Source organism: Manis pentadactyla, chromosome 4 (assembly GCF_030020395.1).
Source record: "Manis pentadactyla isolate mManPen7 chromosome 4, mManPen7.hap1, whole genome shotgun sequence".
Taxonomy (NCBI): Eukaryota; Metazoa; Chordata; class Mammalia; order Pholidota; family Manidae; genus Manis; species Manis pentadactyla.
Window position 1 is genome coordinate 885557 of NC_080022.1, and position 11933 is coordinate 897489.

Consider the following 11933-nt stretch of genomic DNA (forward strand, 5'->3'; position numbering starts at 1 on the left):
GGAAGGCCTCCCCAGTCACCTGCCTCAAAATGACCACCCTCACCCTCATGGCCACCAGCCTTCTTGTCCATTTTGGGGGGTGTCTGTTACTCATGGCCATGACCATGTGGGTCCAGGTCACCCTCTGCGCCCCAGCTCCCTGCCCTGCTGCGCCAGCCTACATGTTGGTGGCCTCTCTCTCCGTGGCCACCCGGGCTGCCACGCTGTCTTGTTGTTCGGTGAGAAGGCCTGCCCTCTGGCGGCAGGCACGCAGCTCCTCCCTGCGGGTGAAGGCGGTCGGGACAAACGGCTCTCTGAAATCCAGGCCTTCTGCTTCCCTCCCCAGTTAACCCCCCTCGCCCCCAGCCCTTACTCCCACTCCCCACCTCCGCCCCCTCAGCCCCTCGCCTCCATCCTCACCTGGTTTTCTCTATGAAGACGTCTTTCTCTCTGTGCAGCTTCTCCAGGTGGTCCAAGGTCCTCCTCAGGTGGAGCGCCTGGATTCTGTCTCGGGGGGCTGTTTTCTCCTCCCTTTTGTTGGCACTGGTGGCGCTGTGCCCTTTCTCTGGACTTAGCACAGGAAGGACACCAGGGGCCCCTGTGGCCAGCTGGTCCCGCCTGATCCCCCTCCCCTACTCCTTCTGCTGAGGATGCCCAGGTTGGGGTAGGGAGCGCGCGCCCGTCCAGACAGTTACCGGCTGCATCTCACGTGCGGCTCATCCTCAGCTTCTGGAGGAGGAGACGCCACCTCAAACCCTGGATCCTCTAGCTTGTCTCTTTCTAGAAATCGAGGCAAGGGTCAAAAACAAACAGCAGCTCAAGACATCCAGTTCTGGGGCATGCAGATAAACCCGGACAAACTCAGCTCCACAGGCTGCAGCAGTGAAGAGCAATGGTTCCCAAAGTGGGGTCCAGGGAGCCCAGGGGCCTCTTAAACTCCTCCAGGGGGTCTGCAAAGTTAGGCTCTTTTCATAATACGAAAATGTTTTTTTTTCAATCTCATTTCAGGAGTGTGCAGTTGAGTTTCCCAGAGGCCACATGACATGTGTGATATCACAACAGACCTATGCAGATGTACATATGAAAGTCCCAGGGTCTTCTGTTAAACCAAACTCTTTCTGTTACATATAAGAGGTCAGTTATTGTAATGTTAAGTGGACAAACGTGTACAATTTTTTCCAGCTTTAATTTTACAATGTAAGCAACCTAAGTAGAAGCCCTTTGCAGCTCACACAGCTGTTAAGAGTGTGAGAGGTCTCCGGCTGAGTTTGACAGCCACTGCAGACCCCACCAGAGCAAGGCAGGCTTCATCTCCACTCACACCCTAAATTTCAGTAAGATTGGCTGGGAGGGAATTCCAAAAGGCATCTAGGTACACTCAGGAAGAGAGGGGGTGGGAAGGCACTGGTGAGGGGTGACGACAGTTTCAGGAAATGGCGAGTTCACAGGCAGGTGGTCCACACCACTGGCTAGAATAGGGTTGTGTGGGTGGGTGGGGGGCCAGGGACGTCTGCATCTAGACCAGCCTGTCCTGCTGGTGCCCAGCACTAGCCTGAAGCAAGGCCCATCTTTGGAAAAATTCAGATCATCAGAGATTTTTTTTTTAAAGCTTCCAAGAAAAGAAAACAAAAATAGGTCACATTCAAAGGACTGGGATAAAAACAGCATCAGATTTCTCAATAGAGATATATTGGAAACTAGAAAACTATGATCTGTCATGTTCAAAATCCTCAGCCATAATTTATCTTTCAATCAAAGACAGAATAACATGATCTCCCTTTTTGAGAAAAAATGAGTTGAAAAGATATACCCTCCTGGAAAAAGGGAGTTAAAGGGTGACCACAAAGCCCATCGTTCATCTTCCTTGCTGCTAAAGCACATACTATTTGTGAAAAGACTTTTATTACCAGTTTCCACGAGTGGGACACTGTCCAGAGCCTCCACCTTAGCGAACAGGCCAGCATCTTCTTCCATCTTGGGAAGCAGAAATTAGCTACAAAAAAAATTATTACAAAATATGGATGAACAGGATCCTATACTTTTTTCAAAAAAAAATTGGATTTCATAAGAATGAACAATTGCTTGTGTAAAAAGACTTTAAGAAAATTAATAGATAAGCCACAGATGAGGAAAAAACATCTGCAGCTCATATATCTGACAAAAGGTATCCAGAATACACACAGAGCTCCTAAATACCAACCAATATAAAGTCCAAACCCCCATTAAAAAGGGGCAACATTTTTAGACTAGACATGACAGAAGAGGACACAAACGGCCAGGAAGCCTGAGAAACCTATGCAGCAGCACAGTCATTGGGGACATGCAAATTAAAACCATGAGATACCACTGTTCACCTATTAGAATGCTTAAAACCAAAAACAGTACAAATCATTACACTAAATGTTATGAACATATACCTCCCATATGACCCAGACATCCTACCTCGAGGTATTTACCCAAGAGAAAGAAAAATACGTCTACAGGAAAGCTTGTACAGGAGTGTTTATAGCAACTGTATACATCCTAGTCACAGGCTGGAAATAACCTGGGTGCCCACTGCCGCCCATGCGCCCATGCAGTGGGGTCATGCTCAGTACAGCCTGATGGGTCTCAGAAACACTGTGCTACATGCAGGAGGCCAGACACCACAGAGAGCACGTGAAACCCGCGTGTGGGGAAACCTAGTCACAGTGCTGGAAATCAGCTACGGGGGACTCTGGGTTACAAGCAGGGGATGGGGGCAGGGGGCAGGGGTAGAATTTTAAGGCATCTTGTAAAATGCCAACCATATTCCTCCCACTGAAAAAATCACATTAATCTCCTAGTCTGTGAATGGCAGGGCTGTCAGAACATATTTACAAGTGGCCACACTTGTTCTGCTCCATGCTCGTGAATTGTACAACACAGTTTAATGTGCAGCCCAGTGTGCGACAGTCTGCTGAGAGGTGGGACATTAGATGTGCAGTTTCATCTAAGACAATCACATTAAACCACATACACTTTGAACGGCGTCCAGTTAAAGACAGCAGCTCCAGACAGGTGGCCTGTGGTCCCTCTTCAGGTATCCCTGAGGCAGTGGAAGGTCTCCACTTTTTCAGCACATGAATCTGCAAGGACAGGGCAAATGGGAGAAGAAACAATCTGAGCAAAACGGAAGCCGGGATATGTGAGGCTGGGCGGGAACTGGCTGCACAGGCAGGCGACTCCCAGGCCTGAGCCGGAACCCCACACACGTCACACGGCCCACGAAGACCCCAGACCTGGTCCCTCTGGGTGGGTGGAGGCAGGGTCAGAGGCAGATCTGCTGAAGCAAGCATAATAAGCAGCTGGAACTCCATTTCAGTGCCAGCCATCATACTGAAAATAGTAAAAAACGCTGGAAAGAATTGTATTTTAATTGTCGTAAGAAACAGGAAGAATTGACAGGAAAATAAGATGTGAACAGTTCAAAATCTAAGTGAAGGTAAGAATATAAACAGATTAAATGACTGAGCTAAAAAGAGTGTCTTATCAGACTGGATTAAAAGACCAATAAGGGCAACAGAGAAAATGTGACTATTGTTTAAAAGGGACGTCTAAAACACAAGCTTACAGAAGCGCAGCATTTTAAACGTCAGAAAAAGATGCACTGGGTAGAAACTATTCATAGGAAGCTGGCAGAGTCATGGAGAAACAAAGTGCTTTGGGCAAAAAGCAGTAAGAAAGGAAAGAGGGTCGTGACATAACCAGATAAGCAGCTCCCCAGGAAGGGTCAGCAATTTAAAATCATGTGTCTTCAATAACACACAAAATAAACCGATGACTGACTAAACAAGGAGAAAGAGCGGAAAGTACAAACTCCAGCTGGAAATTTTAATACACCTCTGTCAGGAACTGATAACAAAGCCAGATAAAATAGGTCACCGATGACATACATTTTAACGCGTCATTAACAAAGTGAACCTTATAGGGATATAGAGAACGTAAACAACAATTATAGGATTTAAAGTGCTCCCTTAAAGCATACACAGAGTATTTACAAAAGCTATGTACTGGGACCAAAGCAGGTCTCAATACATTTTGAAGGACTAAAATCTTACAAAGTTTGTGCTTTGACCAAAAGAAATCAGCCCAAATGAATAACAAATAGAGAACTACAAAAGAAATAGAACTACGAATACAAATAGAGAACTTATTTTTGGAAAATAAGAGACATAGCTCTAAATGACCCATGGGTCAAAGAAAAAAATCACATGGAAATTATAAAGTATTTTGAACTGAGATGTAATGAAAACGGCATATGAATGTAGCAAACATAGCACAGAGCAAATTTGTAACCCTAAATGCATATGTAAGGAAAGAGGGCAGGCTCAAAATTAATGTGCTTAACAAACAATTCAAAGAGTTTCAAAAAGCACTGCAAAATAAACACAAAGGGGGTTGAAGTAAGAAAATAAAACCGACGAGAAATTGGTGCAGTGAAAACAAACACACGGTAGAGATGTCCCCCTAAGTCAAAAGTCCGTACTTTCAAAAGATTTAAAAAATTGACAAATTTCTAATGAAACTGATAAATCAAAGGAGCATCAGAACCAAAGGGTCCATAACCACAGGGGCTACAGACATGTAAAAATAAAAAATGTCATGAACTTTATGTCAATAAATTTGAAACACTACACAATGGACAAATTATATTACTAATCAAAATAGTTATAAGAAAAAAACAGAAAACTTGAAAAATCCCATAAGTATAAAATTCAACCAATACTCAAATACCATCCCCAGGAAAAATAACTGGAGGCTCAGAGGCTTCCCTGTCAGGTTCCATGAAACATTTGAGATACAAATGTTCCAATTCCACACACACTTTTCTGGAAGGTGCCCTCTGGTGCCTATTTCATGGGGTTCACTTAACTTCTGTTACCAAATCTTGGCAACAAAAGCAGAGAAGGGAAAATTATAACCCAACTTCACTTCTGAGTGTAGGTAGAAAATCCAAAATGAGCCATTACCAGCCGAAACCCAGCAATATACAAGCAGGAAAACTTACGGCCAAGACAGGTATATTCAGACTTAGAAATCAATTTAATTCACCACATTAATAGAACAAAGGAAGACAATTATAAATAAATGCAGAAAAAAAGTATTGATAAAATTCAATATCCCCATTATGCTTAAAAAAAAAAAACTTAGCAAACTTGCCCTTAGAAATGAACTTGTTTAATGTGATAAGTGATATATGCCAAAAATAATCTACAGGAAAGGTCATATTTACTCATAGACATTAACAGCATTACCTATAAGACTGAGAGCAAAACAGGGATGTTCACTCCCACCCAGTGTTCAGCCAGAACAGTCAGGTTTAAAGAAACAGAGGGCGTGTGGGGAGGGACGGGGAACAGTTCACGTTTTCAGACTGTATGTGTAGAAAATGCAAAGACTATACAGATAAATCACTAAGTTACTAAGACAATTTTGTAATGTCACTAGATATAAATCCAATAATAAAAATCAGTTATAGTCCTATTTATCAGCACAAATAATGAGTAAATAATAATTGGAAAAGACAGCACTTACAATTACATCAATAAATATGAAGCAATTAAGAATAAATACAACAAAGGTTTCCAAGCTCCACGGAGAAATAGTGAGTGCCAGTGGCTGACGTTAAAGAGGCCTCAAGAAACAGTAAGTGGAAGAAATGACCCAGTTTCTTCAACAAATGGACACAGTGGAGAGAAAGAGGGGACTGTTTTAAATTAAAGGGCCTCGAGGTACGAGGCCACCTCTCACAATGTGGGGATCTTATTTGGATCCTGGTTTTGGCAACTATGAAGGGCACTTTTGAGATAATGTGGGAAAGTGGACACAAATTGATAGATTTTATTAAGAAATCAATGTTAATTTTGTTGGGGTTGATAACAATTTTGTGGTTATGCTAAAAATGAGTCTTTGTTAGAGTTGTATATTAAAGTATTTACAGGTGAAATATTAAACCTGGGGTTTTCTCTAAAATATATCAATGAAAACCAAAGTTAGGATGAGATAGGATGAAATACATGGATGCATATGCAGAGAGGATGACACAGGTCAAAGGGCATTCACACAGGGCAGACAACCACTGACGGGGGCTGTGGGCGCCAGGGAGCTCCTCTTATCATTTCTCCTAGATTTGTCAGTTTGAAATTTTCCATTATTAAAGCAAGAAAAAAAGGAATAAAGCCAATACAAATAAGTAAATGGACAGCTGTGTGTTCAAACTGGAGACTCACTGTGGTCAAGATGCCAGTTCTCTCCAAACTGCTCTAGAGACCCATCAAAACCACCAGCAGACCCAGTAGGAGCATGTGTGCACATGCACGCAGGCAGGGGCAGGGAACGGACACCTAGATCAACATGCTAGGCAACTGGGTTTCCACCCAGAGTTGGTTCCACTACAGTGAAGGCGGGTGGTAGTGAGGCTTCACCACTTTAGGTTTTCTTAAACAAGACACCAAAAACATTAGCCACAAGAGGAAAAGTTAGCAGAGTCACGTGCATTTCCATTAAAAACTTTCATTCAGATAACATCCTAAAGAGAGTTAAAGAAAAGCTGCCAAGCAGAAGATGGCAAATGCAACACAAACTACACAAAAGTTTACCATCAAGACCATGTCAGGAATATCTGTGAATCGCTAAAGATGAATGGGCAGCCCAGGAGCGCACAGCAGGACTTCAACAGGCACTTTGCAATAAAGGACGTTCAAATGGCTGGTAAATGGGGTCACCTCATGCCCAGTTTGTCAGCAGGCCCTGTTTATGTCGCTTTCCTGGCATTACAATAGTGCTCCCTTTAGCCCTGTCAGAGTCCTGGTTTGGATGACAAACTATTTCTTGGTAACAAGCCAAACTAAAGTTGTTAAACTTCATCTGTAATCAGGGAAATGCAAATCAAAACCACAATAAACTTGGTAAGACATCACGAGCCTGGCAATATTGGCTGCTGGCAAGGGCATGACGTGGTGAGAACATGCACGCACCAACGGTGGGCTGCGAGCTGGGGTAAATGCTTTGAAAAGAGCGTGGCATCGTCCAGTGCAGTTAATACGTATGCAGTTTCCTGTTGCTGCTGTAACAGACAACCACAAATTCGGTGACTTAACACAAAATTGTTACCTCACAGTTCTGGAGGCCAGAAGTCTGAAATGGGTCTCACTGGGCTAAAGTCAAGGTGTCAGCAGGGTCCACATTTCCTTCTGCAGGCTCTGAGGACCCATTTTCTTGCTTTTCCCAGTTTCTAAAGGCGCCACATTCCTTGGCTCACAGCCCCCTCCTGACATCTCCAAAGTCAACAATGTGAGGTGGGCCTTTCGCTTGCTGCTGGCCCCTCACCTGCCTCTCTTGCACACAAAAGGACCCTTGTGGCTGCACTGGGCACATGGGTAATCTTGTTTATTGCCCTCTCAAAGTCACTGACCAACACCCTAATTCCCAAGTGCCAACTAACCTAACATATTCACAGGTTCCAAGGATTGGGGCATGGGCATCGTTGGGGGCTGGTACTCTGCCTACTATGCTTGACTCAGCAGTTCCTCTCCTCGTTGTACACCCTGCAGAGACTCCGATGCTGTACAGCTCCCCAGGGCTGCCATGCAAAGTCCCACGGGCTGCGTGTCTCGGGACCTCAGAAGTATGTTCTTTCACAGTTCTGGGGCTGGCCACCTGAAGTCGAGGTGCTGGCAGGGCCACACTCCCTCTGAAGCACAAGGGCAGGACACGGTCCAGGCCTCCCTCCGGGTTCCCATAGATCCCTGGCCTGTGGCATGGGACTCTGATCTCCGTGGGACGTTCCCTCTGTATGCCTACGTCAAATTTCTCCCTTTCATGGCCCCCTGTCCTCTGGGATGGCTGCCCTCCTCCAGCATGACATCATACCCAATTACATCCCCAGTGACCCTATTTCCAGATGAGGTCACGTTCTGGGGGGAGGACATCACTGTCAGGGACACAATTCAGCTCATAACAGATATAAATGCCTGGGGACATGGCAAGACCCCATGGAGCAGCAGCCCTGCTAACTGCTCCCTGCCACGAGCAGAAACACGGTCACACTGCAGGGTGACATGGCAGTGGGCACGTGGCCCTGTGCAGTGAGGGACGAGCACCCAGAGCTCATGCACTGCCCTTTTCTTCCTCTCTGCTACTTCCCCAGCAATGCCCCAGGCAGGCAGGTAGGCAGGACCCACGGAGGCCCAGACGCAGATGTCAGCACCTGCCCGGGGAGGGGATTCTGGGGGGGTTGAAGCCGAGAGCTGGATGTCAGGGCCTGAGTGGGAGGAAGGCAGTCCCGCAGAGGGCAGTCCAGGGTGGGGTACCAGACCCCAAGCAGGTGGAGTGGATGTCTACGGGGAGAGCCGCCCAGCTCAAGCTGGGGACATGGGGCGGGGGAGATGGCATAGTCACAAGCCTCAAAGTGCCTCCCAACAAAATGCTGTTTAATTGCAAAGGGAAAGTAGCATCCCAGTGGACATGCTGGCAGGCACCATCTTAATCAGGTTGTCAAAACAGGCATCCTCAGTAATATGAGAAAGTGGCCACATGGAGGAGCCACCTGACAGGATGGAGTGAGCAGGAAGGGGGTGCCTGGCCTCGACTTTCCTCCAGAGATGCAGAACGGGAATCTAATCTGAGGCAGCACCGGACAAACACCAATGGAGGTGCTTTTTACAAAGCCACTGGCCTATAACCTTCAAAGACACCAGGGTCTTGGAAGCCAAGGAGGGGCTGAGGAATGTTCTGGCCTGCAGGACACTTCAGAAGGAACACAGGGCAACTCAGTGCCATGCGTGATCCCAGACTGCATCCTTTTCATGACTTTATGGAGCAACCGACAAAACACACTTGAGTGGGGCTGAGGATTAGATGTCGCGACACGTCCCATCACTCTCCTGATACGTTGGAGAATGTTCTTGTGTAGGAAACACACTCTGAAATAGTTGGAGGGGGTGACAGAGCATCACGTGGGCAACTTCGTGGCACATGCTGCAGAAGAATAAGGTTTATTTTGTCCTGAACTTGCAACTTTTATGTAAATGTGGGACTGTTTAAAAAGTTTAAAAAGAATATGTACAGTATTATTCCACCAAGGTAAAGTTTCAGACCAGGTGAAAATTATATTATTTAGGGATTCATATAATAGGTGATAAAACTAATGGAAAGTAAGGAAATTAGGATCAGAGGAGTCCCGGGCCAGGGTGGGTGGGCTGCCTTAGGGGGCTCTGAGCAGGTGCTGTTTCTTGACTTGGGCGGTGGCCACGGGCGCCCGTACTCGGTGCGTGAGCTTGCGCGCTGCCCGCAGAGAACACCCGGCACGGACTTCTGCGCCGTGGGCACCGGGGCGCCCCGCCCCCCTCCCGCAGCACCCGGCTGGCAGAGCATGTTTCGGCAGCGTGTCACAGGCCCGTAACTGTGAGCCGACCAAGAGGTGTACTTGATGGAAAACAGAGTAACAGAGGCCTACCCACTTCTAGACACAGGTCATCCACGTAAAAGCCCGGTTGGCGGGCCTCCCGGCCGGGCTCGCCCCGTTTTGTCCACTGTGCCCCGCAATGTGCCGCCGCCACGGAGCGCGCCGGGCGGGCAGCAGGCCGGGCCGGGGCGAGGCCCGCTAGGGCGGGATTGGCGGCGGCTGTCACAGCCCCGAGCCCGGCGCGGCTGCGGACGCGCCGACCCACCTGTGAGCGGAGCCGAGCAGCCCGGGCGAGGCGGGCGGCGGGCGCAGGAGCCCCCCGGCGGGACGCGCACTGGGGCTCGGCCGCGGCAGCGCGACTGGCGCAGCGGCCCGACGGCAACGGGCGGCTCCACGGCAACGGGCGGCCGCATCCGGGTGCGTGCGCCGCGCCCCCGCCCCCTCGGCGCCGCTCCGTCCCGCGCGATCCGCGCAGGCGCAGTGGGGCCGCGGGGGGAGCCGGAGGGGCGCCGGGCCTGGCCACCGCCCGGGTTTGGCCCAAGCCGGTCGAAGTTCGCAGGAGTCGCCAGCTCTGAGGAGTAGGAGAGTTCATGTTAAATCGGGATTTCCCACCTGTCCTTTTAGGGTGGGAGACCTGCCGCCCTGCGCCAGGCCGGCGGGCGCTGACGCGGCCCCCCAGCCCTCCGGCCCCTCCACCCCGCCTGGGCCGCCGGCGGGCTCCCCTTGCCCTTGCCCCTCCTGATGCCACCTGCCTGCCCCGTGGGCGTGCTTGTAGTGGAGATGGGGTGTAAGGAATGGTCCCACTCTCCGGTCCACGCAGCGCAGGACCCTGGCGCACTCGGGAGCGCCCTCCCTCGCAGAACCGACGCCTTTCAGCGCCTCTGGCATGCGATTTGCACGGCCGGTGGTCCAGCGGGCCACCTGCTGGCTTTGAAGGGCGGCGCCGTGAGACCTAAGGAGGCCGTTAGTTTGATCCTGGCATCAGAACCATTCAGCCTTGCGAACAGTGTGGCGTGGTGGGAGAGCAGCATGTCACCTCTGACCCATCCATCACCCTTTGGTGGCGCCCGGGCCTTTTTCCTTCTCAGAGTTTTGGACTTGGGGAACGGAAAGGAGACCGTATCAGACCATGACAGCTTTTCTAAGAGCGATTACACTTCTCTCCCCTGCCCCACCCAAATGATGGGGCTTCTTTCCCATCAGCTTCGCTTCGCTGAACCTTTCCGTATGAGTGAGTCATTAATGCATTTTCTACTGAAGTGAAAACCCGATAGGCACACAGTATGTGTGGTATTTTATCTAAGAAGGGGCAGGGGCAAGGAGATTATACATGGGTATTTTCTTACATTAAGAAGTAACATAAAATGGTTACCAACCAGGGTCAGGAGAGTTAGGAGTAGATACTAGATTTCTGTACATGTGCTTGTGCATTTGGCTATGGGACTGTGTAATTATAAAAACCAAAAATAAGTCAAAATAGAAAAACAAATTTCTAAAAACTGGTAACAAAATGAAACAAGTGAACCCAACTGTATGTCAGGTTGGTAGCTTAACCATATAGAAAAGGATAATTTCAAGTGACTTTCAAACCTCAAACTAGTTTGTACATACCTAGTGGACTATATCCTAAGGGCAAAGCACTGCAAAGAAATCTTAAATTGTTGAAGTAATACTGGTCATAGTAATAATATTGATATTCTGGAATTATATACAGTGGGATAAAGAAAGTAAACAGCATGGTGATATTAGGAGCCAATATTTTCAGCTTGAGAGAAGAGATACAATATAAAATAAGTAAAAATACTGTAGCCTGCATTTGGATGGAAAATATTACTATGAATATGATTTTTTTCTTTTAAAAGGTACTTCTTAGCTCTGTCTACTGAAAAGGTCTAGAGCTGTCTACTATGGTAGCCACTGGAAACATATGTCTATTTAAATTTAAGTTAATTCAGATTAAATACCTGAACATGTATTTGTACACCAATGTTCACAGCAGCGTGATTCACAATAGTCAAAAGGTGAAAACAACCCAAATGTCCATCAGTGGATGAATAGATGAATAAAATGTAGTATGTACACATAATGGGATATTTTTCAGCCTTAGAAAGAAAGAAAATTCTGACATATCACAACATGGATGAACCTGGAGGACATCGTGCTCAGTGAAATAAGTCAGACACACAAAAAACAAATGCCATCTGATCCCAATCGTATGAGGTCCCTAGAGGAGTCGGAGCCATAGAGACAGAAAGTAGAGTGGTGGATTCCAGGGACTGGGGAGGGGATGGGGAGCTCGTGTTGAATAGGGACAGAATTTCAGTTTGGGAAGATGGGAATGTTCTGGAGATGGAAGGAGGTGATGGGTGCACAACAATGTGAATGTACTTAAGTTGCTGAATTGTACACTTAAAAGTGGTTAAAATGGCAAATTTTATACTTTATCATAATAAAAACATTTTAATTAAATAAAACTATAATTGCATTCCTCAATCACAGGAGCCACATTTCAAGTCTTCAGTAGCAC

The 11933-nt window shown here is 47.5% G+C and overlaps 1 protein-coding gene across 6 annotated transcripts in view; it reads right to left on the minus strand.

Annotated features, from left to right (window-relative positions):
• The window catches only part of CFAP74 (cilia and flagella associated protein 74), a 65206-nt gene extending 55383 nt beyond the window's left edge, over nucleotides 1-9823 (minus strand). For 5 of the 6 annotated variants that reach the window (XM_036882625.2, XM_036882626.2, XM_057499616.1 and 2 more), the window contains exons 1-6: nucleotides 9672-9823; nucleotides 2978-3086; nucleotides 1887-1972; nucleotides 675-759; nucleotides 400-549; nucleotides 162-260 (exon numbers count right to left, since the gene is read on the minus strand). In XM_036882625.2, the coding sequence (XP_036738520.2) occupies nucleotides 162-260; nucleotides 400-549; nucleotides 675-759; nucleotides 1887-1953 (401 nt within the window). In that variant the 5' untranslated portion in view covers nucleotides 1954-1972; nucleotides 2978-3086; nucleotides 9672-9823. The remainder of the gene's footprint in view (nucleotides 1-161; nucleotides 261-399; nucleotides 550-674; nucleotides 760-1886; nucleotides 1973-2977; nucleotides 3087-9671) is intronic. The other variant, XM_036882624.2, reaches the window with a different exon arrangement.
• Nucleotides 9824-11933: the final 2110 nt, after the last annotated feature.